The sequence below is a fragment of the Lacerta agilis genome, chromosome 7, assembly GCF_009819535.1.
Source record: "Lacerta agilis isolate rLacAgi1 chromosome 7, rLacAgi1.pri, whole genome shotgun sequence".
Lineage (NCBI taxonomy): Eukaryota > Metazoa > Chordata > Lepidosauria > Squamata > Lacertidae > Lacerta > Lacerta agilis.
The window spans coordinates 67,908,671-67,935,708 of record NC_046318.1 but is presented as its reverse complement, the minus strand read 5'-3'; the positions used below and the strand labels follow the sequence as shown (position 1 = coordinate 67,935,708).

The 27,038-nt window shown below is 44.1% G+C and overlaps 1 protein-coding gene across 4 annotated transcripts in view; it reads left to right on the top strand.

The window, feature by feature from the left end:
- The window catches only part of SYBU (syntabulin), a 43,415-nt gene that overhangs the window by 5,722 nt on the left and 10,655 nt on the right, over positions 1 to 27,038 (top strand). For 3 of the 4 annotated variants that reach the window (XM_033155763.1, XM_033155761.1, XM_033155759.1), the window contains exons 3-4: positions 12,973 to 13,173; positions 24,417 to 24,519. In XM_033155763.1, coding sequence (XP_033011654.1) covers positions 12,973 to 13,173; positions 24,417 to 24,519 — 304 coding nt within the window. Of the gene's footprint in view, positions 1 to 6,948; positions 7,187 to 12,972; positions 13,174 to 24,416; positions 24,520 to 27,038 lie in introns of those variants that run through there. The other variant, XM_033155762.1, reaches the window with a different exon arrangement.

Here is a 27,038-nt window from a genome sequence, read left to right as displayed (position 1 = left end):
AAAAAAAAAACATTTTTAATTTTTTTTAAAGGCTATTTTCGGCACTGCCGGGGTGGAGCCGCAGGGGCGGCCAGCCAGGAGGGGTGTCACCCCCCCTGGAGACATGAACCCGGTTCCCCAGATTACGAGTCTACCACTGTTAACCACTACACCACACTGGCTCAAAGTGAGAGGGGAGGCATAGTGAGGAGATGAGGCATAGTTCAGGGGTAAAGCATCTAATTTGGGCTCAGAACACCCCAGGTTCGATGTGCAGCAGATCTGGGGAATGTCCACAGTCTGAAGCCTTGCAGAGTGGCTGCCAGGCAATGTAGACCAGACCTTCTCAAAGGGTGTGGCAGGAGAGAATGGCAAGTGTGGCAGGAAGATTCAAGGAACATCGAAGAAGCATTTAAACATTTCAGTGTAGTATGGTAGAATATCAAAATATTATTATTATTATTATTATTATTATTATGCAGAATATGGATAGATGTCTTTTGAAAATGAGAGCTAGAGCAAAGACTCTTTGTGTTGATGAGGAGACAAGAGTTTGTTTGTCTCAAATTAGGCCTAGTATAAATGAGATTACCCAGCAAAAGCAAGCTCACACCTCTCACTGAGTTTGTATACATACTTAAGGTTAGTGCTTTATTTTTTTCTACCCAGGCAGAGGGTAGTTGCACCCGCCCTGTGGAATGCCCTCCCACCAGATGTCAAACAGATAAAAAAACTAATTGACTTTTAGAAGACATCTGAAGGCAGCCCTATATAGTTTTTTTAATGTTTGGTGTCTTAATGTGGTTTTATAATTTGTTGGAAGGCGCCCAGAGTGGCTGGGGCAACCCAGTCAGATGGAAAGCAATAAATAAATTGTTATTGTTACTATTGCTATGCCCCCTCGGACTCATTGGGACTTCTTTCCCGTAATACTACATATAATAAGAATAAGGATGCATAGGATTCTCTGTGGAATAGGATTTATGCATGCTGCAGAAACACCCTGCAAATGTTTTGAAATGAGTCTACTCTGGATTGATTCATTTGTAAGTGGCATCCTTGCTGATAAAATGAGAGTCAGATTTCTGGGTCTGCATTTTTACACATTTTTTAAGAGAGAGGGGGTATGGCCTGTTGAGCTCAGTGGGGCTGCAAAAGTCACAGGAAGGTGTTGGGCTATATCCAGCTAAATTCTACTCAGAGTAATCCATTGGCGTTAGACAGGTCTGTTCATTTCAGTGGGTCTACTCTGAGCACGGCTAACATCGGCTGCCCCCCCCCATTATTTCTTCTATGAAATTATTGATCAGTTGGGGGGGAGCGGACCCAGCGTTCAAAACGCACATTTGTTCCAGCCAATTGCATGTGGAGTTCGTTAACGCAGCTCAGTATAAAACTTCCAGCTGGATGCTAGGCTTCGATAAAACGAAACAAATGCTTTGGCGTGCGTGCTGTCTGTCATCTGACATTGAAACAGGCACCCTCCTGCCTCTCCCCCTCCGGTTTGGATTTCAGCTGCAGGGTTCATATGTCAGGCAGAGAGAGAAAACATTCTCCCAGCAGCAACACCCGCCTCATCAGCTGCCGAGTATTTCACCACATCAGGTCTGTTTCCCTTGTAAGTTGCATGGTAGGGCTGCTTGGGAGCAGTTCTCCACTGAGCACTGTATTTAGGGGATGTCCACAAAGCAGCGCCAGCTATTCAGCTTTGAATGGCCCATTAATCGCCTGGGTGTTTCAGAGAAAGGCAACCCAGAAGAGTGTCTCCTGAGCACTCGGGAGAATGTAGGCCGTGAAGATCTGCCTGCAAGGTAGTAAGACATGTTGTGGCACTCACAGCAAATGGGGCATCTTTTCCACACCAAGCGCTACATTCCCTTGTGCATGCCAGTGATGGGCAGTGCAAGAGGCAAAAGGTTGGTAGAGTATCTGGTATGGCACTTATCTTCATATAGTAGCCTGTATTCTAGGAAAATCTCATACAACCTCCATTCTCCCGTCCAAGCAAGCAGGAGACGTCAGAACAATTCAAGGAAACGGGAGATATTCACATTAACCGCTCCACCCACTTTTGCCTCTGATCCTGCACACCACTGGCAAGTGGCCCCTGGGCGGTTGTTCAGAACAGAATATGGCCCTCAGGCTCAAAAGATCTCCCACCTCTGGTGTATACACTTACTACCATCACCACTGCTGCTGCTGCTACTACTAATATTTTAATTTATATCCCACCCATCTTGCTGGTTTTCCCCAGCCACTCTGGGCAGCTTTGTTAGGTCGTTCAGTCATGTCTGACTCTTCGTGACCCCATAGACCAGAGCACGCCAGGCACGCCTATCCTTCACTGCCTCCCGCAGTTTGCCCAAACTCATGTTAGTACCGTAGCTTCAAGAACACTGTCCAACCATCTCATCCTCTGTCGTCCCCTTCTCCTTGTGCCCTCCATCTTTCCCAACATCAGGGTCTTTTCCAGGGAGTCTTCTCTTCTCATGAGGTGGCCAAAGTACTGGAGCCTCAACTTCAGGATCTGTCCTTCTAGTGAGCACTCAGGGCCGATTTCCTTGAGAATGGATAGGTTTGATCTTCTTGCAGTCCATGAGACTCTCAAGAGTCTCCTCCAGCACCATAATTCAAAAGCATCAATTCTTCAGCTTACAACATATATAAAAACAGCTTACAACATATATAAAAACACAACACAGCATCAAACATTAAAAAACAAAATATCCTATACGAGCAACAAACAAACCAATAAATCAATAGAAAAAACAACAACAACAACAACAACAACAACAACAACAGTACAGTGGTACCTTGGTACTCGAACCGCTTGGCTCCCGAACAAATCAGCTCCCGAACACTGCAAACCCAGAAGTGAATGTTCTGGTTTGCGAACATTTTTCGGAAGCCGAACATCTGGTGCGGCTTCCGAGGCTTCCGATTGAGTGCAGGAAGTTCCTGCAGCCAATCGGAAGCCGCGCCTTGGTTTTCAAACAGATTAAGTTTGAGAATCAAGGTACCACTGTAATAGCGATAATAAACAGTTTACAGTTATACCCAAATTGAAACAACCGCCAACCCCTTCGGAATAAGCTCCATTGAACTTAGTGGGGCTTGTGTTTCTGCAGACATGCATAGGATCCCACCGTTGGGCTGCAGTTCTTGTATACTTTTGCTCAAGGGTGAGCCATGTTGAACTCAGCAGGGTTTGTTTCAGAGTGTGCGCATGCCTAGGGTCAGACTGCACATGAATTAATATGGAATTATCTTGCCTGGCACCTCCAGGAAAACTGATATAGTCTTGCAAGAGCCCTTCTACAAAGCAGTTTCCCTCATGTCAGGGCTCGGTGCACCTGCTTGGGAAGTCATGCCTGATGGCTTTCGCTTCTGTCTTCACCTGCTTTGTACATCAGTCACCACAGTGAGCTGGAAAGAAGGGTGCCTGGCAAAGTATGCCTCATCCTTCCCCGCTTTAGTCCATTTCTTTTTCAGTGCATCTGCACATAGGACTCGGTGCAAAGTTTGAAGTTACACTTTACAATTTCTTTTAAAGGTTTTGAAAACATCCTTTGGCACTGATGGATGGTTGCAAAGTTCATCAACGCTAGAAAACAAAAGCACACAAGACGTTCATTGCAAGTTAGCTCGTAAGGGCCTTCACTAAAACTGGCTTAATACTTATTTTCTCTTTCTTTCTTTTTCTGTATATAATTCTTATTAAATTTTCTGTTTTACAATTTAAAATACTCATTTTACATCTTTAAGATATCAGTGACTTCCCTTCTTCTCTTTCCATGGTTCATTTTACATATAATAAATCCCTGCGTATTTTACAAATACTATACCAAGTGCTTTTTTCTGGGGTATGCAGGGGTACACATACCCCTAAACATTTTGTTTGGCCTCATTGGGGGGGCAGTATTTCAATATGAGTAGGAAAATGAGAGTACCCCTAAACATTTTTTTAGGGAAATAAGCACTGACTACACCATTCAGTATTCCATTATTGCATCCATCAAAACTTATTTACACTGTTGAATTTCTCTTAATGCTGCCAGCGTTTTCTTCACTGAGAGAAGCAAAGCTACAGGGAACCAGGCAGAGGGCCTTCTCAGTAGTGGCGCCCGCCCTGTGGAACGCCCTCCCATCAGAGGTCAAAGGGATAAACAACTACCTGACATTTAGAAAATACCTGAAGGCAGCCCTGTTTAGGGAAGTCTTTAATCTGTGAAATTTTAATGTTTTTTTTTTTTAACACAATTTTATTAGCATTTTCATAATAAAACACAAACCCAACCCCACACCTACAAATACAAAAACAAATACAAATACACATAAAGTCAGGATTCTTCTTCTTATTTATATACCTTACAAAAAAAAAAATTCTAGTTCTGAATCTTGACGTTTGACTTCCCCCGCCTTTTCACCTTCGGTTTTAATTCAATATACTATTTCCTTAACAACTTTTCTCTATAAAAAGATTTAACTTTACTTAAAAAAAAGAAAACATACTTATCTCAGTCTTTGCATTATAACCTAAATCATAACCAAATATTCTTGTAGCTAAACTTATTTCTTCTGTCCTTTATCATGCTGCTTTTAACTTAAAATTCAATATCACCTTACTTATTTAAAATAGACTTGTAATTAACAGACTTCACACTCCGATTTCGGATACCATGGCAGACCATTTAGATTATACATTTAATACTTCAACCCACTCCCCCTCTATCCATTGTCTTTTTCTGTCTTTCTCCAAAGCCAAATCTCCAATTGTCTTCCTCTGAGTGTCCACAGATCCAGGCAGCATCCACCACAAACCCAGCATCGAGCCTCAGGGCGTTCCTCATCTGCGTTCTGGGCTCCTCCGTTCCTTTTTCTCCTTCTTCTTGTAAAAATCTTAATTCCATGTCCCTTGCCCCCGAGCTGCCACCTCGGAGTCTGGATATTGTAAATTTTCCCATTTCAGGTTCCTTTTCCCGGATTTGCCCAGCCATTTCAGACCATTCTCCAAGCGCCCCTTCCAGCTCTTTGCCAAGGCTTGATTCCATTGTGTAGAACTTTTGAAAAGCCTCCTCTGTGGAAAGTGAATCCTTTTTATAAATAATTCCACTCAAGACTTGTAGTTTCCGATTAAGCAATTCCATCTGCAAGACAGTGAGCATTTCCTCATCCTTTAAATAAGAGTTCGATACCAGCGCGAGCGCAAAGTCCAGCATTTTGAGAGAGAGGGTGAGTATCAGATTTCAGTTCCTGTCTCTTCCTTCCTTTGTTTCAATTTTTTCCCACGACAAACCAAGTCGCCGCCATTTCTCCGAAGCCGGAGTATAAAGACCAAAACTTCAAACGGAGATATTTTTTCCCCAGTTAACCCCCAAAGGGAGATCTCAACAGACTCAGTTTTCAAATTCCAAATACTTTCAATTGATTGTTGTAGCAGCAGTCACTTAAAGAGTTAATTTCTTTCACCACCCGAAGGGAGGGAGGCGGGCTGCCTTTCTTCTTTCCCCCAGATCGTTCCAGGAAAACAAAGAGTCAATCAATTACTTACAGCCTCTGGGTTCTTAACAGCTCCTTAATGACAGGTAGAACTTAGACGCTCATCACAGGCTTTGTCGCCGCATTTACATCCCAGTTGGGGCATGTCCCCTATAGCCCGGCTCCGTCGTCCCTTCACCCCCACTCCCCCTTTACAGGGGGAGCGGGGGAAGGGTTCGGAGCCACAACGGGCACAGCCGGGGAGCCCAGGGTGCGGAACGCTCTTCCCGCACCCCAACCGGAGCCCCGCTATGCGGCTGCAGGGCTCCTAACCCCCGGGATGAACTGGGTGCTTCGCAGCCGAAGCATCCCACGACCACCCATAATGGCGTCCGCCGCCGGAAGTCGACATTTTAATGTATTTTAATATTTGTTGGAAGCCGCCCAGAGTGGGCGGGGTACAAATAAATTATTATTATTATTATTATTATTATTATTATTATTATTATTATTATTATTATTAAATGATCTTTCTTAGTGCAGACCTACCAAGTGTCCCTATTTTCCAGGGACAGTCCTGGATTCACAGAAACCATCCTGGTTTCTGATTTGATCCCAGAATGTCTCACTTTTCCTTAGGACATCTCTATTTTCATTGGGAAAATGTTGGAGGATATGGAGATATCCAACCACCTGAGCCAAGCAGATAAGTGACTATACATCATGTTGGAAGCCACCCAGAGTGGCTGGGGCAACCAGTCAGGTGGGAGGGGGTTGTTGTTGTTGCAGAATAAGAGGTCCCTATTTTCATCAGAGAAATGTTGGAGGGTATGTTAGTGCCTTCACCAGACTACAGTTCCCAGGATTCTTTGGGGAAAGTCCTGAAAATTACACAGGTATAATGCCAGTTTCAGTTTGTAGGAAGCAGTTTCATGTGCTTCCTTGCACATACAACCAGTGACGGAACTTAGGCTGGATCTAGACACACCAAAGAGGCGTTTCAGTTTAAAGCGTTGTAAACTTCCTGACAGTAAGAGCTGTTCGACAGTGGAATTTGCTGCCAAGGAGTATGGTGGAGTCTCCTTCTTTGGAGGTCTTTAAGCGGAGGCTTGACAGCCATCTGTCAGGAGTGCTTTGACAGTGTTTCCTGCTTGGCAGGGGGTTGGACTGGATGGCCCTTGTGGTCTCTTCCAACTCTATGATTCTATGATCATGTCATCTGTAAGCATCATTTTTGGTGGTTTGGGGGAAGAATAGGGCCTGTTCTTAATTCCCAGGCAATTGAGGATTTATTTATTTTTTTATGTGCTTGTTCTGCGAAGAGACTAACATCCTGCCTGAGTTGTCAGCCAAGTTATAGCTGACGTCTGTTAGAAACTGTTTGTAACAGACGGCCTTTCTGAAAAAGGCGGGGCAAACATTTTGTGCCATCCAAGATTAAGACTTGCCAAGTCACGAAAGCAGAAAGCTGACAGAATGAACCTTTCTTCTTTTCTTTTCTTTTTAATAACAAAAAATGCTATGTCCAAGTGAACAGAGGAGTAAGAGCTGGTGCTAACCAACTCGTGGTTTGCTGGTACCACCAAGCCCCATCCTTCCCTTTCCCTCTAATTTCTTCTGCGCAACAATATTCATAGCCTCGGGGAAATGTTATCTCCGGTTACGAATGGACGGCATGGAAATTTCCTCTCTGTTCCAGTCAGGACTCAGGCTGTGCCTTCACAATCTGGTAAATGCTTCTTACACTGCTATGGAAGTGTCTGTAGATGTGTCGCTCTGATTTATTTTATTTTTTAAAAAGAAAGCGGTCTCTTCCCACCCTGTAAGGAATCTTGTCAAATTGTTGGACCTTGGGCAGAGGTGCTAAGTTGGAAGTGTGGAGATGCATTGAGGTCTTCAAGATACTCCAGAGGTCAGCCCACTGCCCTTCTTGTGATTGATCCGGCAGTTGGGGTGATTTGTGACGAGGCAATGGAGGTTGGCAAGGAAAATGCATGGTCCTTGGTCGGGGGTTATGGGAAATGTAGTCATAAAAGGTCTGGAGGGGCACCAGGTTGGAGAAGGCTGATTTATATATGTAGGGATGTAAGCTGTGTCCTACATCAAGGAATGACTTTGCCTCTTGTGATGGGCAGTGCACTTACATGTGCAGCTGCTATTTTGGGTGACGGCGAAAATTTTGATCCTGCAAAAGATATTGAGTTCAAATGTACATCTGATACATTTATATGCATTGCTGGGGGAAATGTCTCTGGCAAAATGAGCTGGGTCCTGCAACTGTCCAGATGTATATTTTCCATGTGGCTGCTTGTGGGGGGCAGGTAGGGGGAGAGGTTTACACTGGCATTAGGTATATCTTTTATTTAAAAATAACAGAAGGGTCATAGGAAAGAGGATTGCATGCAACAGATCCTTTCATTGTCTGCAGCTGAATTCAAAAGCCTGGCTTAGTTATTGGTATGTCTAAAGGTCATTAATGTTGATAGGAGCCAAGAGGAGGAATTGTTGTCTGTGCCAAGTTCAGTTTGTTCCCATGATAAGCAGCCTGATGTCCATGAAAGCTGGAGAGCTTAAGTAATTTCAGTTAAAATGGAGGAGTTGTGAGGCTGAATGTAGCTTCCAGGGCTGGAGCCATGTTTGAGAGGGTGCAGGAGGAAATGCCGCAATTTCCCCCTTCTCTGTTGGTAGATCCTGGTGAGTTTACCAGCCAGTAGGAGGAGGTAGCAGCAGACTGCACCGATCCAAACCGTGATGGGTCAATGCAGCCCACCACATACAATTTCTCAGAATGCCCTGGGCTGCTGCTATGTTGAAGGCTTTGTAGAAAATTAAAATGGCGGCTTAGACCCATGGTCCTGGTTGGTGTCTAAGCTGGGGGGAAATAATTAGAAAGGGACACAGTGAAGATATCAGTGGTGTGCCCTAGCAGGGCATGGAAGCCCTGGCAGCTTCCAAAGGGAGTTGGGAAGCTTTGTGAAATGTACATAGATATTGTAATGATGCAGAATTGAATCCCCTTGTGAATTCTGCACTGCATATTTCTGACTGTAAACTTGCAGTGATTTGAGTTTGGGAGAATGTAGCCACTAGATAGGAGCATGAGAAGAGTCAGCTGGATCAGGCCAATGGCCCATCTGATGCCACCTCCCGTTCTCACAGGGGCCAAATAGATGCCTATGAGAAACTTGAAAGCAGGACTGGAGAACAGCAGCTCTCTAGCCATCCAAGTTGGTGGCCATCACTGGCTCTCATGGGAGCAAAGTGCATAGATTAATTAAGCATAATTCAGTGATGCAAAGCATGGGCTCAATTTGGATTGTTAGGTGACAACATTTAGGATTATTAGGTGAAAACATTTAGGATGCAACGCTGTTCCCAAAACTCCACTGAACTTCAAGGGGATTGCTTCTGACTGAGTTGTCGTGTATAGGACTGAGTTGTTCATTCCACACCATAAAAAGCTTTTCCTGCTTATTTTTGCCTCTTGGGATTAAGTTAAAGTGTTTGGGGAGGTATTTGGAGGCTGTTGGTTCAAGATATGAAATAGAGCAGCCTTCCCCAATTTGGTGCACTTGAGATGCTTTGAACAACAGAAACCATCAGCACAAGGTGACCCAGCCATGCAAATCAGCAAGCCTTTGGTTTGAATCTTGGTTCTGCAATGAATTCACAAGGTGGCCTCTGGCCCACCCACCCCCATCTGTAATATGGGGACAATAAGGATTGCAACAAGGTACTGTTGAAACTCTGAATAGGCTAAGGGTGGATCTACACGGGGGGGGGGGGCTATAAATAGGTCAGAAATTAAATCATTATAACTAAAGAAAACCGCTATGTAAAATCTCAGAGGTTTTTTTTTTGCTCTCCAGCGCCATCTGGTGTTGCATGTTTATAATGCATTCAAAGCACAGGTTTTTGACTAATGTGGCTGAGTCCTCCTAAATGTATTATATGAAGCATTATTGTTTATTGTTCATGATGAAGTATTATGAAGTATCATGAATTATTATGAATTAGTATTAGTATTAATATTAGTAGCATTACCCAAACTATAAGGATTGCAACAAGGTACTATTGAAACTCTAAATGTGATATATGAAGTATTATTATTATTATTAGGACAGGTGGCACTTGATTCCTGCATTGCCTGGGGTTGGACTAGTTGACCCTCGGGGTCCCTTCCAGCTGTACAGTTCTATGATTCATGGTGACAGGAGATACTTTGCACATGCTTTATACAATATTGCTTTATATATGTTCCTTGAAAAAGAGGGATATGAAATTGGCTGCGGGTGTTCAATGCTTTGACCAGGTTGTCAGGAAGCACTTCTAGGCTGAGTATAAATATATTCTGCATTGACTCCTGCAGGTTCTCTTTTGAAGGTCTTCTGCCCTCCCCACTGCAACAAAGAATCTCAGCCCCTCCTATGAAAGAGAAACCTGGAAAACTGTGCTGTAGGTCTTGAAGGCTTCCCCTTTTGCTAATGAAATATGATTCCCTGTAAAAGCGGCAGCTTGTTGCCAACACCTGCTCTGTTTACTTTGACCAGCCTGTCAGCAAACACATCTAGCTTACCGCTCTTCCTAAGCCATTTCCAAACTTTGCGTGTTTCCTAAACTTGGTTGCACACCAATGAAGCTTGTGCTTTAAAAACAAAGCAAAACAAAACTTGGCTAGCGTTTTGGAGACATAGAGAAATCGATGTGCATTCCACTCTTTTTTGGCATTTCCCCAAACTTCTTCTGGGAACGACTTGACTTTTAAAATAATGGGATGATGAAGATGAGCCATAGTAGAAACTTGCCCTTTAGGCCAGAGGTGGGGAACCTAAGGCGCCAGGCCGAACCCGGCCCTCCAGGGCTGTCTTATCTGGCCCCGGAGGCTCAGAATGTAGGTATTGCACAACAACCCCTCGAACAGAACTGGGAGAACCCTGTATTAATAAAGGAACATATCTGTGGTGTTCGATATCCCTTGTGAAGAATTGTGGAGTGGTATCAGTTTAAATGGAGGCATTGATCAGATTTGATTCTAGTCTTCTAACCGCCTTCAGTTTGTAAACCAAATTCTCTCTCTCCCTATCCCATTAAGATCAGAACTCCACCCGAATTCATTCTCCAATAGCAATTTCTATATTGCTGATTCTTACTCTTTGGAGATGTCTCCTTCCCTTGTCACTGTTTTCTCAAATTGTACCAGTTGCCTTGCGCCATCATCAGCTTTCTATGCAGACAGAAATACCGCCTTGATTGGAAAATACATACATACATATCCTTTATTCGACCGATAGTCAGAAAGAAAGGGGGGGGAACATTTCTCAATACAAAATTATAGAACTAATAAAAAACATCAGAGGGATACACAATTAAAATAGGACAGCACTAGTAAACCTCATACAGATAACCCACATCGAGACATTCGATTTTGCGCTTCTGACATTTGAGCGCCAGGAAGAGGAATTTAGCCACAGATAAGGCTATTTTCCCAGTGGGCTTATTCAGCAGATATGCTACCTGCCTTTCTCTTAATCGAGAGCTAAACTGAAAATATGAATGGGTGAATGATGCATTAGAGGAATCATTTCCTATATTAGGAAAGCGTCCTTCTGGCAACTCCTGCAGCCAAGCTGGTGCCAAACATATTGCTCTGCTTTCCTTTGGACCACATCAGTGAGAGCAAGACTTGTCGTCTGGGAAGCCCAGGACCTCCATACACACTGCCCAGACTTGCACCCCAAAGGAGGTCCCTCACACAGCGATTTGACTTTACCCCAGAGGCACACTCTTGAGAGAGAGAGATGCCAACAAAAACAACGTATCCAGATTTGGGGATCCAGGGTGCCTAACTGGAGGTGGTGTAGCAGAACTGTATCAGGGATGAGCAGAAAAGCTCTTTGCACCATCCCCACAATAAACAGGCGGAAACTGAGAGGTGCGCATGCTGCCCTGATGCTGTCGGAGAATTTCCCCAGCAGCTGAGAGTTACAAGCTGCTTGGAGGCTTGGCCAAGTCAGTTTGATGCCCGAGGAAAAGGATAGCACCACACAGATACCCCCTTTCCGCTTACAGAATCCCACCAGGCAGGCAACTGAATCTTACTTCTAAAATGGCAATGGGAAATGGTAGAATAGGAATCACATGGGGAATGATGGAGGGCCCCTGCCCCACCCTCAGCACCTGCTGTTCGGGGCTGCTGCCTCATACGCCAAACGGTAGGGCTGTCCTGGGAGTGACAGCCCCACCCACCCCACCCCTGGTCACCTGCTTATTTGGGAGGCTGTCACTTTTCCCCTTCCAGCCTGGGGACGCGTGAGATGCAGACACGTGGCGCAGAGACATCCCTCAAGATGGATTCTTTCCCTTTCCAAAATCCTGTCAGTGGGTGAGGGATTGCTACAGAGGCATTGCCACTGAAAGGAATGAAGGTTGGGGGCAGGAGAACAGGGACGTGTGTCACCAGGTGTGTGTCCCTTCCCCAGAGGTGTAGGAGGGTCAGGTGGTACCCGGTGCAGAAAATTTCTTGTCACCCCCCCCCCACACACACACATTGATTATTATTATTTTTTGCCTACAAAAATAGTTTTACATTATTTCATATTTTCTTACAAAGGAATGTGGATTATGGGCCTCTGATAACAAGGAGGCGACTGTGGACAGATACTTAAATATACAGGATGGATTGTGATTTGGCTCCACTGAATTGAAATTTCAGCCTTCACGACATATGAAAATGGCCAAGTAAACAGTTATTTTCATGGAGGAAGGTCAAGATATTAACTGATATGCATGAAATTTCAGATATAGCTGTATAATCCCTAGTGTAGTAAGATAAGACCTTTGGAACAGGCATTTTTTTAAGGTTTTTTATGAACCGCCCTAGTAGGGCAGTAACTTTTTCCTTTTTTTTACACTCCCCTCCATGATGGAACCCGGGGCAGACTGCCCCCCTTCCTACGCCCCTGCCCCTCCCCCAAAAGCCAAATCTACACCCCTAATAATATTCTTGGAGATTAAGGAGGCTTGCTCCCTAGCCCATTCAATGACAATTCTACTTTTTCACTCTCTTTTTATTCCCTCCCTGTTACAAGGCAGAGGCTTTTTTTGTGTCCGTGAACCAGATACCACTCTTGTTGTAAAAAAAAACCTGTGTATCAATCCACAGTTCAGCAGGTCTCCTTTGACATCACCAGGAAGGAGCAGGTTAAGGAATTCATGGTGGCTTTTTCTTTCACAGTCCTTAGATGTCCAAGGAACCAGCTGCTGCCCTGAAACTGCGCTCCCTTCACGTTTTTCAACACAGGCACAGAATTTCCCCCACAGAAAGCAAATGTCTTCTCTATCTCGCTATTGCAGGATTTACACATGCTTCATTGGCTGTGTGATATACTGTACGTAACGGACAGTAATAATAATTGAAAGAGAATAGTTCTCCATCATCTGTTTTCAATCGGAAGAAGGATCTCTCCTGTGGCTCATTTTGGTTTTATTCTTTTGTTTTTGCTCTCCTGTTTGCAGATGACACAGGTTGCCCCAGCAGCCAGTCCGTCTCTCCAGTTAAGACTCCTCCTGATGCTGGAAACAGTCCAGTTGGTTTTTGTACAGGCAATGATGGAGGAGACTACACAAGGAAGAAATTTAATTCAGGAACAATGGGGGACGGAACTCAACAGCCGGCTCGATATAAGAAGGAGACAAAGGCGAGCTTCATAAAGCCAGGTGAGATCACTTTTGGGTCTCTGGATTTGTCAGTGGCACTTTTGCTTTGTCTCATGACAATGGTGGTCAGAATGTTTCTAAAATTGCATGCAATACCCACTGCTTGTAAATCAGATACTTTGCCTACATTTACATAGCTATGTGGATTGCTAAATCTTTGCAATTGTTTATATGCAATGATGCAAAATACTACAAAGTGTTGTTGTTTTTTTAAAAAAACAAACAGAAAATTACATATGAATAAAAAGGTGGCAGTGTCATCCTATGGGGCCTGGTGCAGTAGCTAGAAGATCAGGAAGCATTTGAACACTTTGATTGATATACAAACTTCATTTGAAGCCTTCTAGGAACTGCCTGGGGACCCAGGTGGCGCTGTGGGTTAAACCACAGAGCCTAGGGCTTGCAGATCAGAAGGTCAGCGGTTCGAATCCCTGCCACGGGGTGAGCTCCCGTTGCTCGGTCCCAGCTCCTGCCCACCTAGCAGTTCGAAAGCACGTCAAAGTGCAAGTAGATAAATAGGGACCGCTCCAGCGGGAAGGTAAACGGCGTTTCCGTGTGCTGCTCTGGTTCGCCAGAAGCGGCTTTGTCATGCTGGCCACATGATCCGGAAGCTGTCTGCGGACAAACGCTGGCTCCCTCGGCCTATAGAGCGAGATGAGCACCGCAACCCCAGAGTCGGACACGACTGGACCTAATGGTCAGGGGTCCCTTTACTTTACCTTTACCTAGGAACTGCCTGGGTTTTTTGTCATTTTGTTGTCATTGTCTCATCATTCGGGGGTGTTTTGCTGCTAGGATGAAAAGATCTTTTCTTTCTGCTTTGAAATGTATGATACTAGCTGACAAATGGTCACATTGTTTGGTTTTTCTCATCTGTCTATTAGTTAATTGCCTTGGATTTCTTCCAAATTTTGTATTGTGGTGTTGGTTGGGCTTTGGTCGACCTCGTTACAGCTAAGATCACTAACCACAATAGAAAATTTAATGAAAAAAGACAGCTTCAACCCGTTATTATCACTGTTCTTATTACGATTGTTTAAATTTATATACCATCCTTTGTCATAAGACCACACAGGCCATTTTGCAACATTGAACACAAATGTCAAAATGTAACATAATATCGATATAATATAAAAATTGAAGCAGTCAATTATGGTCAGAAACACATAACAGAATGCAGATTCTAATAAAAGACAGATTCCCGTAATAGCAAAAGCATAAAAAATAAGCGACGAGAAACAAGAAGATTGGAAGAAATTTAAAGACTATATGAAAAAATGTGAAAAGATAGAGATTTGAAGTGGAAATCAGTTGAACTAATGGCAACAGCATAGATTATGTTTAGAAAAAGTAGGATATAATTGCTAGAATTGTTAAGGTGTATAGGAATGATATAAGTTGTTAAAGTTAGAGATAAGACAATAGATAAATGAGGTATAGATTAATTGTGAACAATGATTTAAAGTTGTTATAAAGTTACTAAAGTAAATTTGTAATGAACGCAGCATAGAAGATGGGAGGAAGTCCATTAAGTAAGAATTAAATAAGTATAAGGATGCTTAGGATTTATTTGTTGTATTTTTGGTGTTTTAGTTTTTTGTTGTTTAGTTAAGTGTAGTTTTTATTCTTTGGATTTGTAGTGTTTGTATTTCGTATTTTTGTATTTTGTTTTTTTTCCTTTTTGTTATTTCTGAAATATAATAAATTTTCCTTAAAAAAAAAATAAGCGACAAGAAAATCAGCTGCAGGTATCTGGGTATCTGAAATACCCCCACCCCAAAGTGTACAAATATACAGAATTTTCTCTCTATCCAAGGCTTAATCCTGGCTCCCACAGAAAATGACAAAGCCTTCCAGGTCTCACCTGTGATCTTTTCTTCCTTCTCCCAGTCTCTCACTCTAGGAAATATTCATGGGTGCATACTGTTCTATTTTTGAGTTAACTTTCTGCAAGTGCAGGGGAGATAGACAGAAATGTGCTATTGTGCATGTGTCCCAGTTTGGTTGTATCATGTACAGTAAGTTCCACGTTTCTGACCTGGAGTGGCGGCTGGGAATCCTCCTGGAACCACTTCTAAGTCTGGATGCCAGACGTTTCTTCGCTATATTGTGTGGCTGTAAACCACCTGTGATGAATAAAGTAATGGCAGCACCAAAGCAAGCACCCTTTTAAGCGTCAAGAATGCTTCTCATAGAAATTGTCCCCCCCTTTTATTTTTTAAAAAGTTAAGCTGCTGCTCAGCTAAAAGCATCCAAAGCAGCTTACAAAACACATGCTAACCATGATACAAAGGCAAACATAATACTAAAACTCAGGGGTTTTTAATTTTTTTAAAAATGGCAACCTATAAAAACTAACTAGCAGAAGCAAAAATAGGAAGCAGTTCCAGATGCACTTCAAAAAATGAAGACTTCCAGAAAAAGGAGGTCTTTGCCTGTGTTCTAAAAGGAACAGAGGCAGAGCTAACTGGTCCGGCACCCAGAGCAGCGCACATGCTCTGCACCCAGAGGGGGGGCCTAGCCACCCACGGGGCAGGGCTAGCATCCCTGGGACGCTCGCCACCCACATCCCGGGGGGGAACCACCCGTGGCTAGCGTCCTGGGGGCGATTACACACACCCCCCCCAGGGATGACACCCGGAGCGGACCGCACCTACCACGCCAGTGAAAAGGAAAGTCCCTTAGCGAAGGAAAAAAGCAGCTTTGCTGCTGCTGCTGTAAATAAGGCTTCTTCCATGTCTTCAGCTTGCTATACTTCAGACAATGCTTTTGTCAGGCAGCTAGGTCCATATGAGAGCTGGCAGCTATTAAATTATCCTGTGTGCAAGGCTTTCGCCTCTTTCCTCTGCCTGCCTGCCCGTCCCTCCCCAAATCTGCTCTGAAACTTCCTTGCACTGATCAGCGGTGGAGCAAGCTGACCGGGCGCTTGGGGCGAGCCGGGGCAGGATGCTCCGCAGGGCCTCGGAGGAGTCTGCCTGCCTCCTCCCACTCAGCCGCCCTACAGCTGAGCGGGAGGTGGCGGGCAGACCGTTTGGGGCAGTACAGAGCCTGCGGGCGCTCAAGCCACCGCGTCACTCCCTGGAGAGACGTGTGGCTCAGGCGTACTGTAGGCCCCGCGGTGAGTGCCACCCGCCATTTTGTCACCTCCCTCAGTGGTGACACCTGGGGAGAACCGCCCCTACCACACCCCCTTCCTCCGCCCCTGGCACTGATGGGACCCTGACTTAGCACTACACCAAATGCCTGGGTCCTATTTTTAATGGCTTTTCTTCTTGGCTTCACACTATTCAGCGCAAAGTCAATCAATGTGTGATTAACCCAGAATTACTTGAGATTTACAGCACAATGCTATCCTTGTCTGCAGAGAAGTTAGTCCCATTCAGCTCAGTTGCATTGCATTGCATCACAGCCTTCTCCCTCTGCTACAGGTGTGGGGAAATTCTAGATGTTGCTGAACTACAGCTCCCATCAGCCCCAGGAAATGTGGCTAATGGCTTGGGATGATGGGAGTTGCAGTTCAGCAATATTTGGAGGGCTAAAGCTTACCCACATCTGATGTATTAGGATTTGGACTTTGAGGTGTGTGTTTGAGACATGGTTTGGTGCTACAGCTCCATTGGCCTCTCCAACCAGAATGAAAAAAATTATGAGAAAGTTGATCGATCACTTTAAAGCACACTGATTGGCATTTAATGCTTCCCTGTTTAAGAGACGCAGACATGACTTTGCAGGAAAAGCTTGTGATCCGTAGGAAGTCACGCAAGGCATGATACTTCACATTCATCCAAAAGTATAATATTCTGTTCTTGGAGGAAAACACTTTGCTTGGCAAAGTGTTTTATAAAAATGACATTTGCAATGTTTTGCTTGGATTGCTGCTCTTTGTTCTCAGTTTGCTGCAAAGATCAGCAAATTGGGGGGAATAATGTGTTTGCTGTTCGGACACAGATACAGAATGTGCTAAGTTGAATAGTGCCTTTGTCATGGGAATGGTTGAGTGGCTTTTGGGATAACAGTTATGCATTGACCTATTGTCAAAGTCAAAATGCTGCTTAGTCCATTCTTACTGGAGATTAGATTTTGAAGATAGGGTTATGCTGTTTCACCATTGACACGGAGAAAGTTGTGCTTTTTTAAGAGGTTTTGTGTGTGTGTGTGTTCCACTTCATTTGTTCTTGAGCAGAAAAAATGTTGGCCCTGCTTTCATTTCCACGCATTGAAGGTGAAATGTGAACCCCCTTGTTTCAATTCAAGGACACCACTTTTTTCAGTTCTGCTTTTTGGCTGTTGCCTCCAGGATGCTCAACAGCTTGTCTTCTCTTTCCCCAATAGAAGTTAGGCTCCAAATATACACGTGTGGCAATACGTGACAGGATTGGTACTAGGGTAGCCATGTGGCCTAATTTACAGAGGACAGTCCTCTACCTGAAGGGTTACCTGGTCCACCTCTGATGTAGAACCAGAAGAATGTGTCTACCAATACTAAGCACCTTGACAGCACACTGAGCAGGCACATCACCCACCTGCTTCAGTCTTTCCCCCAATGGAGAGATGAATTGCATGAGAGCCAGTGTGGTGTAGTGGTTAAGAGCGGTAGACTCGTAATCTGGTGAACCGGGTTTGTGTCTCCGCTCCTCCACATGCAGCTGCTGGGTGACCTTGGGCTAGTTACACTTCTTTGATGTCTCTCAGCCCCACTCACCTCACAGAGTGTTTGTTGTGGGGGAGGAAGGGAAAGGAGGATGTTAGCCTCCTTTGAGTAGTGCTAAAGCGGCATATCAAATCCAAACTCTTCTTCTTCTTCTATTTAAATTACAAGCACAATCTCTATTTTTTATGTTAAATAATTTTTATTAATTTTCAATTACAAAAATCCAATATGTGCCATATTATATTAATACCAAATAGCAATACCAATTCAAATACAAATCAATTACATAGTCAATTATAAATTTTGTGTAGCTTCCCACGTGCAAGGTCTGATTCCCTTTAATTCTGCCTCCAGACTATTGCTTAAACCATATACAATCCATTCTTGATAAAATCCCTTATATACCATAGACACAATTCCTAGAGTTGCATCTATATACCATACAGCTGCATCTTTCTGGGGGCGTGGGCCATAGCTCAGGGGTAGAGCCCCTGCTTTGTGTGAATAATGCCCCAGGCTCAATCCCTAGCATCTCCAAGTAGTCTAGATCAAGGGAAGTAATAGTACCACTATATTCTGCTCTGGTCAGACCTCACCTGGAATACTGTGTCCAGTTCTGGGCACCACAGTTCAAGAAGGATACTGACAAGCTGGAACGTGTCCAGAAGAGGGCAACCAAAATGGTCAAAGGCCTGGAAACGATGCCTTATGAGGAACGGCTTAGGGAGCTGGATATAGTTAGCCTGGAGAAGAGAAGGTTAAGGGGTGATATGATAGCCATGTTCAAATATATAAAAGGATGTCATATAGAGGATGGTGAAAGGTTGTTTTCTGCTGCTCCAGAGAAGCGGACACGGGGCAATGGATTCAAACCAGAAGAAAGAAGATTCCACCTAAACATTAGGAAGAACTTCCTGACAGTGAGAGCTGTTCGACAGTGGAATTTGCTGCCAAGGAGTGTGGTGGAGTCTTTGGAGGTCTTTAAGCAGAGGCTTGACAGCCATCTGCCAGGAATGCTTTGATGGTGTTTCCTGCTGGGCAGGGCGTTGGACTGGATGGCCCTTGTGGTCTCTTCCAACTCTATGATTCTATGACCATGGGGGGGGGGACCCTGTCTGACATCCTGGGTGATACTGATCTAGATAGAGCAAAGGTCAGCCTCAATATAAGGCAGCGCCTTATGTACCTATGTAGATATAAATTAGCATAGGCAAATTGTATGCAAATTTCTGTCCCCCTTTTACTTCCCCTGCTTTTTTAACTGCTGCTACATAAGTGGCCACCCTTAGGGGTATGTCTTGCTAGATGGAATGACATTGGTCCTAAAGGCAACAGAACAAGCCCCAAGTGAAGAAGGACTCTAAGATGAGATGGACAGTTATCCAGAGCTATATGCATTTTCTAACATCAATTTGCCTCCTCCCAGTTACTGTATTTTGCAGAATGATGCTGCGTCTACCACCAGTTGCTCCTAACAAACAGCATTGTCTGGGTCCTTACACGCTGTGAGCCTTAAGGCAGTGGCTTCCTGTTCAGTCCTTTGTTTCCCTTTGCACCTTCTTGAAATGGGTAGTGCCCCTTTTGGTAAGCCAGCCTGCGCATCGCGATAATGTGCTGTGCAGATTCCCCAGAGAGAAGGAGATGCTGCTCATTTGCTGATAGGCTCCCCGTTCGTCTCAAGTCTGTTGCCATGGAGCTGGATAGCTTTGCTTACTTGACCTGCTAACTTGAGGAGTTATTAAAGGATCTGTCTCCATGGATACGCCTGCACAAAACTATACTCCACAGAAGGCATAAAATACACACATCTCTCTGCAAAATGTGCTCTTGTTTTTTTGTGGGTTTTTTTTGTACAGTGATATACTTTCACCTTTTTCTGAAAGCTTAAGTAAATACACCCCCTGAAATGTAAGCAATGAAATAGACACTGTTTCGGGTATCTTCCATTTCGGAGATCACCTCTCTGTGTTGAAGGAGCCACTGGTGAATATTAAAATACTGTGAAATGATGAGTCTAGAGATGTAGAAGCTGAAAGTTGCCTTTCGTGAGTGGGTGTCTGGGTGGGATGGCGTATTGGGTTTGCCACCAAATATAAAAATGCCAATTTCTGTGTTCTTTCTTTGAGACAATATAAAATGAGCAGAGAATGGGAATTAGGGTCGAGCTAAGCAGAGAGAGATGGTGGAATACCAATAGAGAGGAGATCAGGGATGTACAGTAGTGGCAAATTCAGAAGTGCAGGATCAATTCATGATAGCCATAGCCATGTCCTCTCTCAGCTGCGCCCCTTCCAAGATCTTGCAACCTAATTATACCGTTATATAATAAATAATAATAATAACAATAATAACAATAATAATAATAATATGGGTTGCCTTGCAATAGTTTCTCCATGCCTTTCAGCTAGATCTACTATTTTCTGTGCCTGCACATGGGCAATGATTTGGAGTGTTCCGATATCTTCTTTTGAAGTAACTTAAATTGAAACATAAGCACCCAGTGCTTCCAGTGTTTGGAGCACACAGTGGCTAAGAAGCTCCCTTTGGTTTGATGCCTCTTGGAGGCTAGAGACAGGGACTCTGCTACAGAAATAGTCAAAGGTCTTCAACCACCTGCAATCGCAGACACTACTTCACTCTGTTCAACTTCATTCAGTTTCAGTAACATACAGGTGAAACTCGAAAAATTAGAATATTGTGGAAAGGTTCATTTCTTTCAGTAATTCAACTTAAAAGATGAAACTGATATATGAGATAGACCTGTGACATGCAAAGCAAGATATGTCAAGCCTTTATTTGTTATAATTATGATTATGGTGTACAGCTGATGAGAACCCCAAATAAACAATTTCAACTTTGGGGTTTTCATCAGCTGTATGCCATAATCATCACAATTATAACAAATAAAGGCTTGACATATCTCGTTTGCATGTCATGAGTCTATCTCCTATATTAAACTCCAGTAGCTAATGAAAACAATTGCTTACATAAATGGACTTTTCTACAATATTCTAATTTTTCGAGCTTCACCTGTACATACATACATATTAGGAATGCTTTGATGGTGTTTCCTGCTTGGCAGGGGGTTGGACTGGATGGCCCTTGTGGTCTCTTCCAACTCTATGATTCATACATACATATGTAAATTGCTTTGCAAAAAAAGTGTTTATTAGGAGCAATTCGCAACAAAACGCTGATGAATGAGGACTTAAATATATATATATCACAAACTGATGTGGAAATGCAGAGAACTGAACTTAAGGTTGGGGGGGTGGGAGGGATGAGGAACCAAGATTAAACTAAACCTGACAGATTCACTCATTTCTAGTTCCAAGTGCTCAGCTCTTTAAAAAGAAAAGGGGGGGGGGGAATGGGACCAGATTATTTATTAACTTGTCGGCATACAGCCCAGCTACAACAGTACTTGGCTTGAAATGGCTTGGAATAGCTCCTAAGTACATCTGTTACTGTTAAAATGTCCTTATATGCTTGCAGCAGCTACCTACTTGAAACTGGCAAGCGAGGCCGTCGTGCAACAAAGTTGAAGGTAGCACACACCCTCTCCAGTTGTGGTCCGCAGAAGAGACCTGCTCAGTTTCAACAGAGTGACAATTTGCGATTTCATGCAGGAACCTCTGTTCATAGTGTTTATCCCTAGCAGGGAGATTTGCCTGCCGTCCAATCTCTGTTGCAGTTTGGAATTAGACATGAATGAGACGCAGTCCCTGGGACAGCAATACTGTCTGGAAGTACAGCAGCTTCCTCTTTCCCCTTCACTTAGCTGTGATGACATTGAGCCAACAAAAATATGTAACCGGTGCCATAAGCACTCCACACAACCTGCTGTTTATTTTAGTAGGTGGAAAAGGTTGACCCGGAGCATGGTTTTACAGCTCGTCTGTTTACTTCCATTTTTTTTCTCATCTCCTTTGTTGAACTCTCCTTTTGGCCCCACAATACATTCACCCCACACACATTGTTGTAGAAGACACCATGTCCATATTTAAAATGTCATAATAAGTCTAAAGATGGAGAATTGAGGGGGGGGGGACTAGAACTACTTCTTCTATCAGGTACACCAGAAATGGGGGACCCTGTGTCCCTCTAGATGTTTTCAGACTCTATCTCCCAGCCAAAATGGCCTACAGCCAGAGATGAAGGTGTTTGTCATTTCAACAATATCTGGAGGGCCACAGGTTCCCTATCCCTGAAGTACATCTTTATGTATGTTTAAAACCCTACCAAAGTAAGTGAGATTTAAAGCTCAAAACCCATACCCCTCAACTGTCCCGCTTTCAGCGGGACACCCCAGAATTATAGAAGCCATCTGGCTTGTGACTGGATCCTGGGACGTCCCGTTTCGGCTGCCACCAGAGCACACCCTTCAAAGATGTCCATTTTGGGGGGCCACGATCTCGTGCTAGTCATCTGGCTTCCACGAGAGCACAGCCCCAAAAGACGCACGCCCCGATTTTTCTCTGCAACGTGTCGGAGGGTATGCAGATCCCAGGTGCTGTTGCATGAAAGTGGGAACGCTGTGGGATTTTCTTACTTCTCAGCAATCATATAGGACAGAGCAATCCAGAAGTGAGAGGAGGAGGAAGAGCTAAAGGCAGATTGACCCCTTTTTCATATGCCCTTCTGGGTTGGTTGGTTGGTTGGTTGGCTGGTTGGTTGGTTGGTTTTGTTTTTTTTAAACCAGTTTTCCCCTTATTTGTTCCAATGGGAGGGAATTAAACCACACAGACCCCAGGGCTGGCCTTCATTACTTTCCAGTGTTTATGTGTTGGGGGCTGAGGGAAGAGATGAACTTGGGATGCTGCAGACCCACAGCCTCTCTTGGCATGCCCTCAGAACATTTCCCTTTTGCCCTGTCCAATGTTGAGGCACTGGTTGCAAATCTTTTTGCCACACAGGGACGAGAACCCTTTTGAGAGTGAGGGCCACGTTCCCTTCCTGGCAGCCTTCCTTGGGCCACAAACTGGTGGTGGGTGGAGCCAGAGACAAAAGTGGGTTGGGCAACGACTCTACCTTTCATACAGTAGACTAGTTTCTTCACTCTGACAGATCCCTCTCTATCCTCAAATGCAGGCCGGAGGCTCCCCATCTCTGTTTTATAGCAATGGCAGTGTTCCCAGTGGCCCTGTAGTGTGAATATAACTCTGAACTGGATTGCACCTATTGCATTTGCAGATAACAAGCCATCTAGCAGCATGTCTCAGGTATTTTCTGAAACTGATCCAGCAAGACAGTTGGTTAGTGCTGCTCCTGCCAAAATGAATGGAATCTGCACCAACAAATTACTTCACACCTTGGAACATATTCAGCATCTTATTCCTTCTTAGTATCATAGAATCATAGAGTTGGAAGGGTAATCGAGTCCAACCCCCTGCAATGCAGGAATCTTTTTGTCCAACATGGGGATCAAACCCACGACTCTGAGATTAAGAGTCTCATACCCTACCAACTGAGCAGGGACGTGGATGGTGCTGTGGATTAAACCACAGAGCCTAGGGCTTGCCGATCAGAAGGTTGGTAGTTCGAATCCCTGCAGTGGGGTGAGCTCCCATTGCTCGGTCCCTGCTCCTGCCAACCTAGCAGTTCGAAAGCACGTCAAAGTACAAGTAGATAAATAGGTACCTCTCCTGCGGGAAGGTGAACGGCATTTCTGTGCACTGCTCTGGTTTGCCAGAAGCAGCTTAGTCATGCTGGCCACATGACCTGGAAGCTGTACGCCGGCTCCCTCGGCCAGTAAAGTGAGATGAGCACCGCAACCCCAGAGTCGTCCGCAACTGGACCTAATGGTCAGGGGTCCCTTTACCAACTGAGCTACATTAATTGTATTTATAAAAAAAATGTTTCTTCCCTCTTTTTTGTTTGCTTTTGTTTTTTGGTTAAATAAATGGCTAAAAGAAAGAAGGAAATACATGGACTAGGGAAGATTGTGTAGAACTGGTGAGAGGTGTTAGGTGTTTCACCAAGCAGTCTTGCCCAGAAGTATGTAGCTGTACTTTGAGCTAGTTGGAGTTTCTGAACAGTCTTCAGAGGCAGCCCCCATGTACACTGCACTGCAGTAGTCTAATAACAAGGTTTACCCAAACTCTAGTTGGTGTGGAGGACTCAGATGGTAAAAGGCCCTCAGTCTGTCTTGGTGGATGAATTTTGATATTTCTTCTTGTGTACTTTTGTTTCTTATTGGTCTTATGTGTTTTAAACTTGTATTTGTAAACCACTGTGGACTTTTCTTTTCTTTTTTGGAGAAGTGGTATACTTCAAATAATAAAGGAAATGAGTCAGCCTATATTTACTGTAGACCTGGTGGAAAAGTAGATCTCGGCTGTTTCAAAATGTCTATATGGTAATAGCCAAGCTTTTAAAACTCCAGAATAAGGTTTGCATCCTTTTTCTTGGCTCATCAGTTTTGAGGAAATGTGCAGAAGCTGAAACGGATCCACCCTTAACGTTTTGCCAAACTGCAGGCTTGGTTTCCAAATTCCAGTGGGAGAGGCAAGAAAGGATGGAAGTGATTCACCACATCAATCTTTGAGCTACGGTTTCCATCAGACATTTACTCTTCCCTTTCCTTTTCCAGGAAGCGAAGCTGATTTTAGCTCCTCAAGCAGTACAGGCAGCATCTCAGCTCCTGAAGTCCACATGTCTGCTGCTGGAAGCAAGAGGTCATCCTTTTCTCGCAAGTACGCAACAACATCTTTGCCCAACTTCCAGCCTGTGAATGTAGCTTCTGTTGAAGATCGGCTTGTTTTGGTTTGGGTGTGGAGGACAGAAGTTGGAGGAGGAGGTTGACCAGGAGCTCTCCCCCAATTCATTTCTGTCTCCTCGTGTGTTTGCAGATGTGTTTTGTGGTACAAAACAGAATCTGACATCTAGGTGAGGGCTAATGCAGAGATATGGCTTCCAGGGGTGCCCAAACTTTTTTCAAAGAGGGCCGGATTTGATGAAATGAACATGTGTGAGGGCCGACCAAAGGACCCAAGTTGAGATAGACTGCCACAGGCGCCAGATTAAACTGACCGGTGGGCCGGATTAGGCCCCCGAAACGGACTTTGGACATGTCTGGCTTAATACCATCATGTGGGGAATCAATACCTGTTGAATGTTGCTCAGCAGCAGACAACTGGCTAAAGGATAGGGAGAGAAGATACAGTACCTCTAATAGCATATCGTAAAAGGGAGAAGTCATTTAAAAACAGCAGTGGAACGTAGCATCATATTTGGTTGGATAAAAAATTTTCTACTTCTGTCTAAAAGACAGTAAGGTGGCAGCCAGGCAAATCTCTACATGAGGGATAGGCAACATGTTGCCCTCTAGATGTTGTGGAACTCTACACTTATGACCTCCAGCCAGAATGGGTCAGTGGTCGGGAATGATGGGAGTTAGAGGATTCCAGGTTCCCCATACCTGATCTAAATGTTTTAAGTATGCCACAAAAGAGGCTGTTCCTCAGTATTCAACACATTCCATTTTGCAAGCCAGCAAAGCAGATAAAAAACACACAATTAGGATTCAAAACTAGGGAAGCAGCTGGACGTACAGTCCCTTAACTGTACCCTGTCAAAGCAATTAACCTTCGTCCTCTCTGGTCAGCACACATTTTTGGCAGTAATGTTTTGCCAGTGCGGCATGGGCTTTGCAGTCGGTTGAAAAGTTGTGAGACTGGTGTAATACCTCTGTTGTTGCCCACTAAAGGCTACAGGAGCCTCTGATGATTGGCTGAACTTGCCTTGTGTCACAGAGCAGGGAGAAGAGACTCTGGCAGAGTCAGAGGGTCAGGCCATCTGGAAAGGGCTAGAGGAGGACTAGGAGAAACAAGAAGGGCCTAGGGATACAGAGACCCTGGATGGTATTGGGCCAAGGAGGAGGGAGTTCAAACTTAAACGAGAAGATACAAGATTTGGAAAAGCAGTAGCAACAGAGTAGATGGGCACTGCAGCTTCTTTTGCAGCAGTACTGCTTTATGGCAGACTTCACTTAGGGCAATTTACTACATTCTGCAGTGCGGAGTCTCCGTGTGTGTATCATGAGATCATGATCTAGTAAGTAGGGTTGGGCGATATCTGATTTTCAGCTTTGTGATATATCACCAGCTAAACATTGCAATATACTGATATATTACGATGTCTGAAATAAGGATGGAGCAATGTAGAAGCATTGACTGTCTGCACGGTTTCCCCCACATTGTGATTTTTGCATAGCACAATCACAATATATTGCCAAGTCAAAAATGATGAAACCAATATCATGATATGGACTTGAAACTGGTTTTGGATGATATATCACCCAGCCCTAACGCACATAACACCAGTCTTGAAAGACCTACTGGTACATTGACTCCCAGTATGTTTCCGAGCACAATTCAAAGTGTTGGTGCTGACCTTTAAAGCCCTAAACAGCCTTGGCCCAGTATACCTGAAGGAGCGTCTCCACTTCCATTGTTCTGCCCGGACACTGAGGTCCAGCTCCGAGGGCCTTCTGGCGGTTCCTTCACTACGAGAAGCCAAGTTACAGGGAACCAGGCAGAGGGCCATCTTGGTAGTGGCACCCGCCCTGTGGAACACCCTCCCACCAGATGTCAAAGAGAAAAACAACTACCAGACTTTTAGAAGACATCTGAAGGCAGCCCTGTTTAGGGAGGCTTTTAATGTTTAATAGATTATTGCATTTTAATGTTCTGTTGGAAGCCGCCCAGAGTGGCTGGGGAAACCCAGCCAGATTGGCGGGGTATAAATATATTATTATTATTATTATTATTATTATTATTATTATTATTATTATTATTATAATATCATGATTCACAATATATTGCCAGGTCAAAAACTATGACACTGATATCATTATATGAACTTCCAACCGGTTTTGGACAATATATCAATACATCGCCCAACCCTACTAGCAACCAAGTCTTAATTAAAAGCATGTACGTATGGCGTGTTTTTATATATACCCCCACTATGGCAAAGTTGTGCAGAATATGACTATTTCTAGTTCATTACAGAACATTCTATAATTAATAAATCATTCCTGGTTAATCACAGCAGCTCCTGAGAACAATTTGCTCTGCCCTGGAAATGCATCGAACATCAACTCTCCCATATGCTCAAAACATACAAGCTGCTATCCTTGCTTACAGCTATGAAAACAAGCCCTTTTGGCTTGCACATTTCTAGGGTTGCCATATTTCAAAAAGTAAAAACC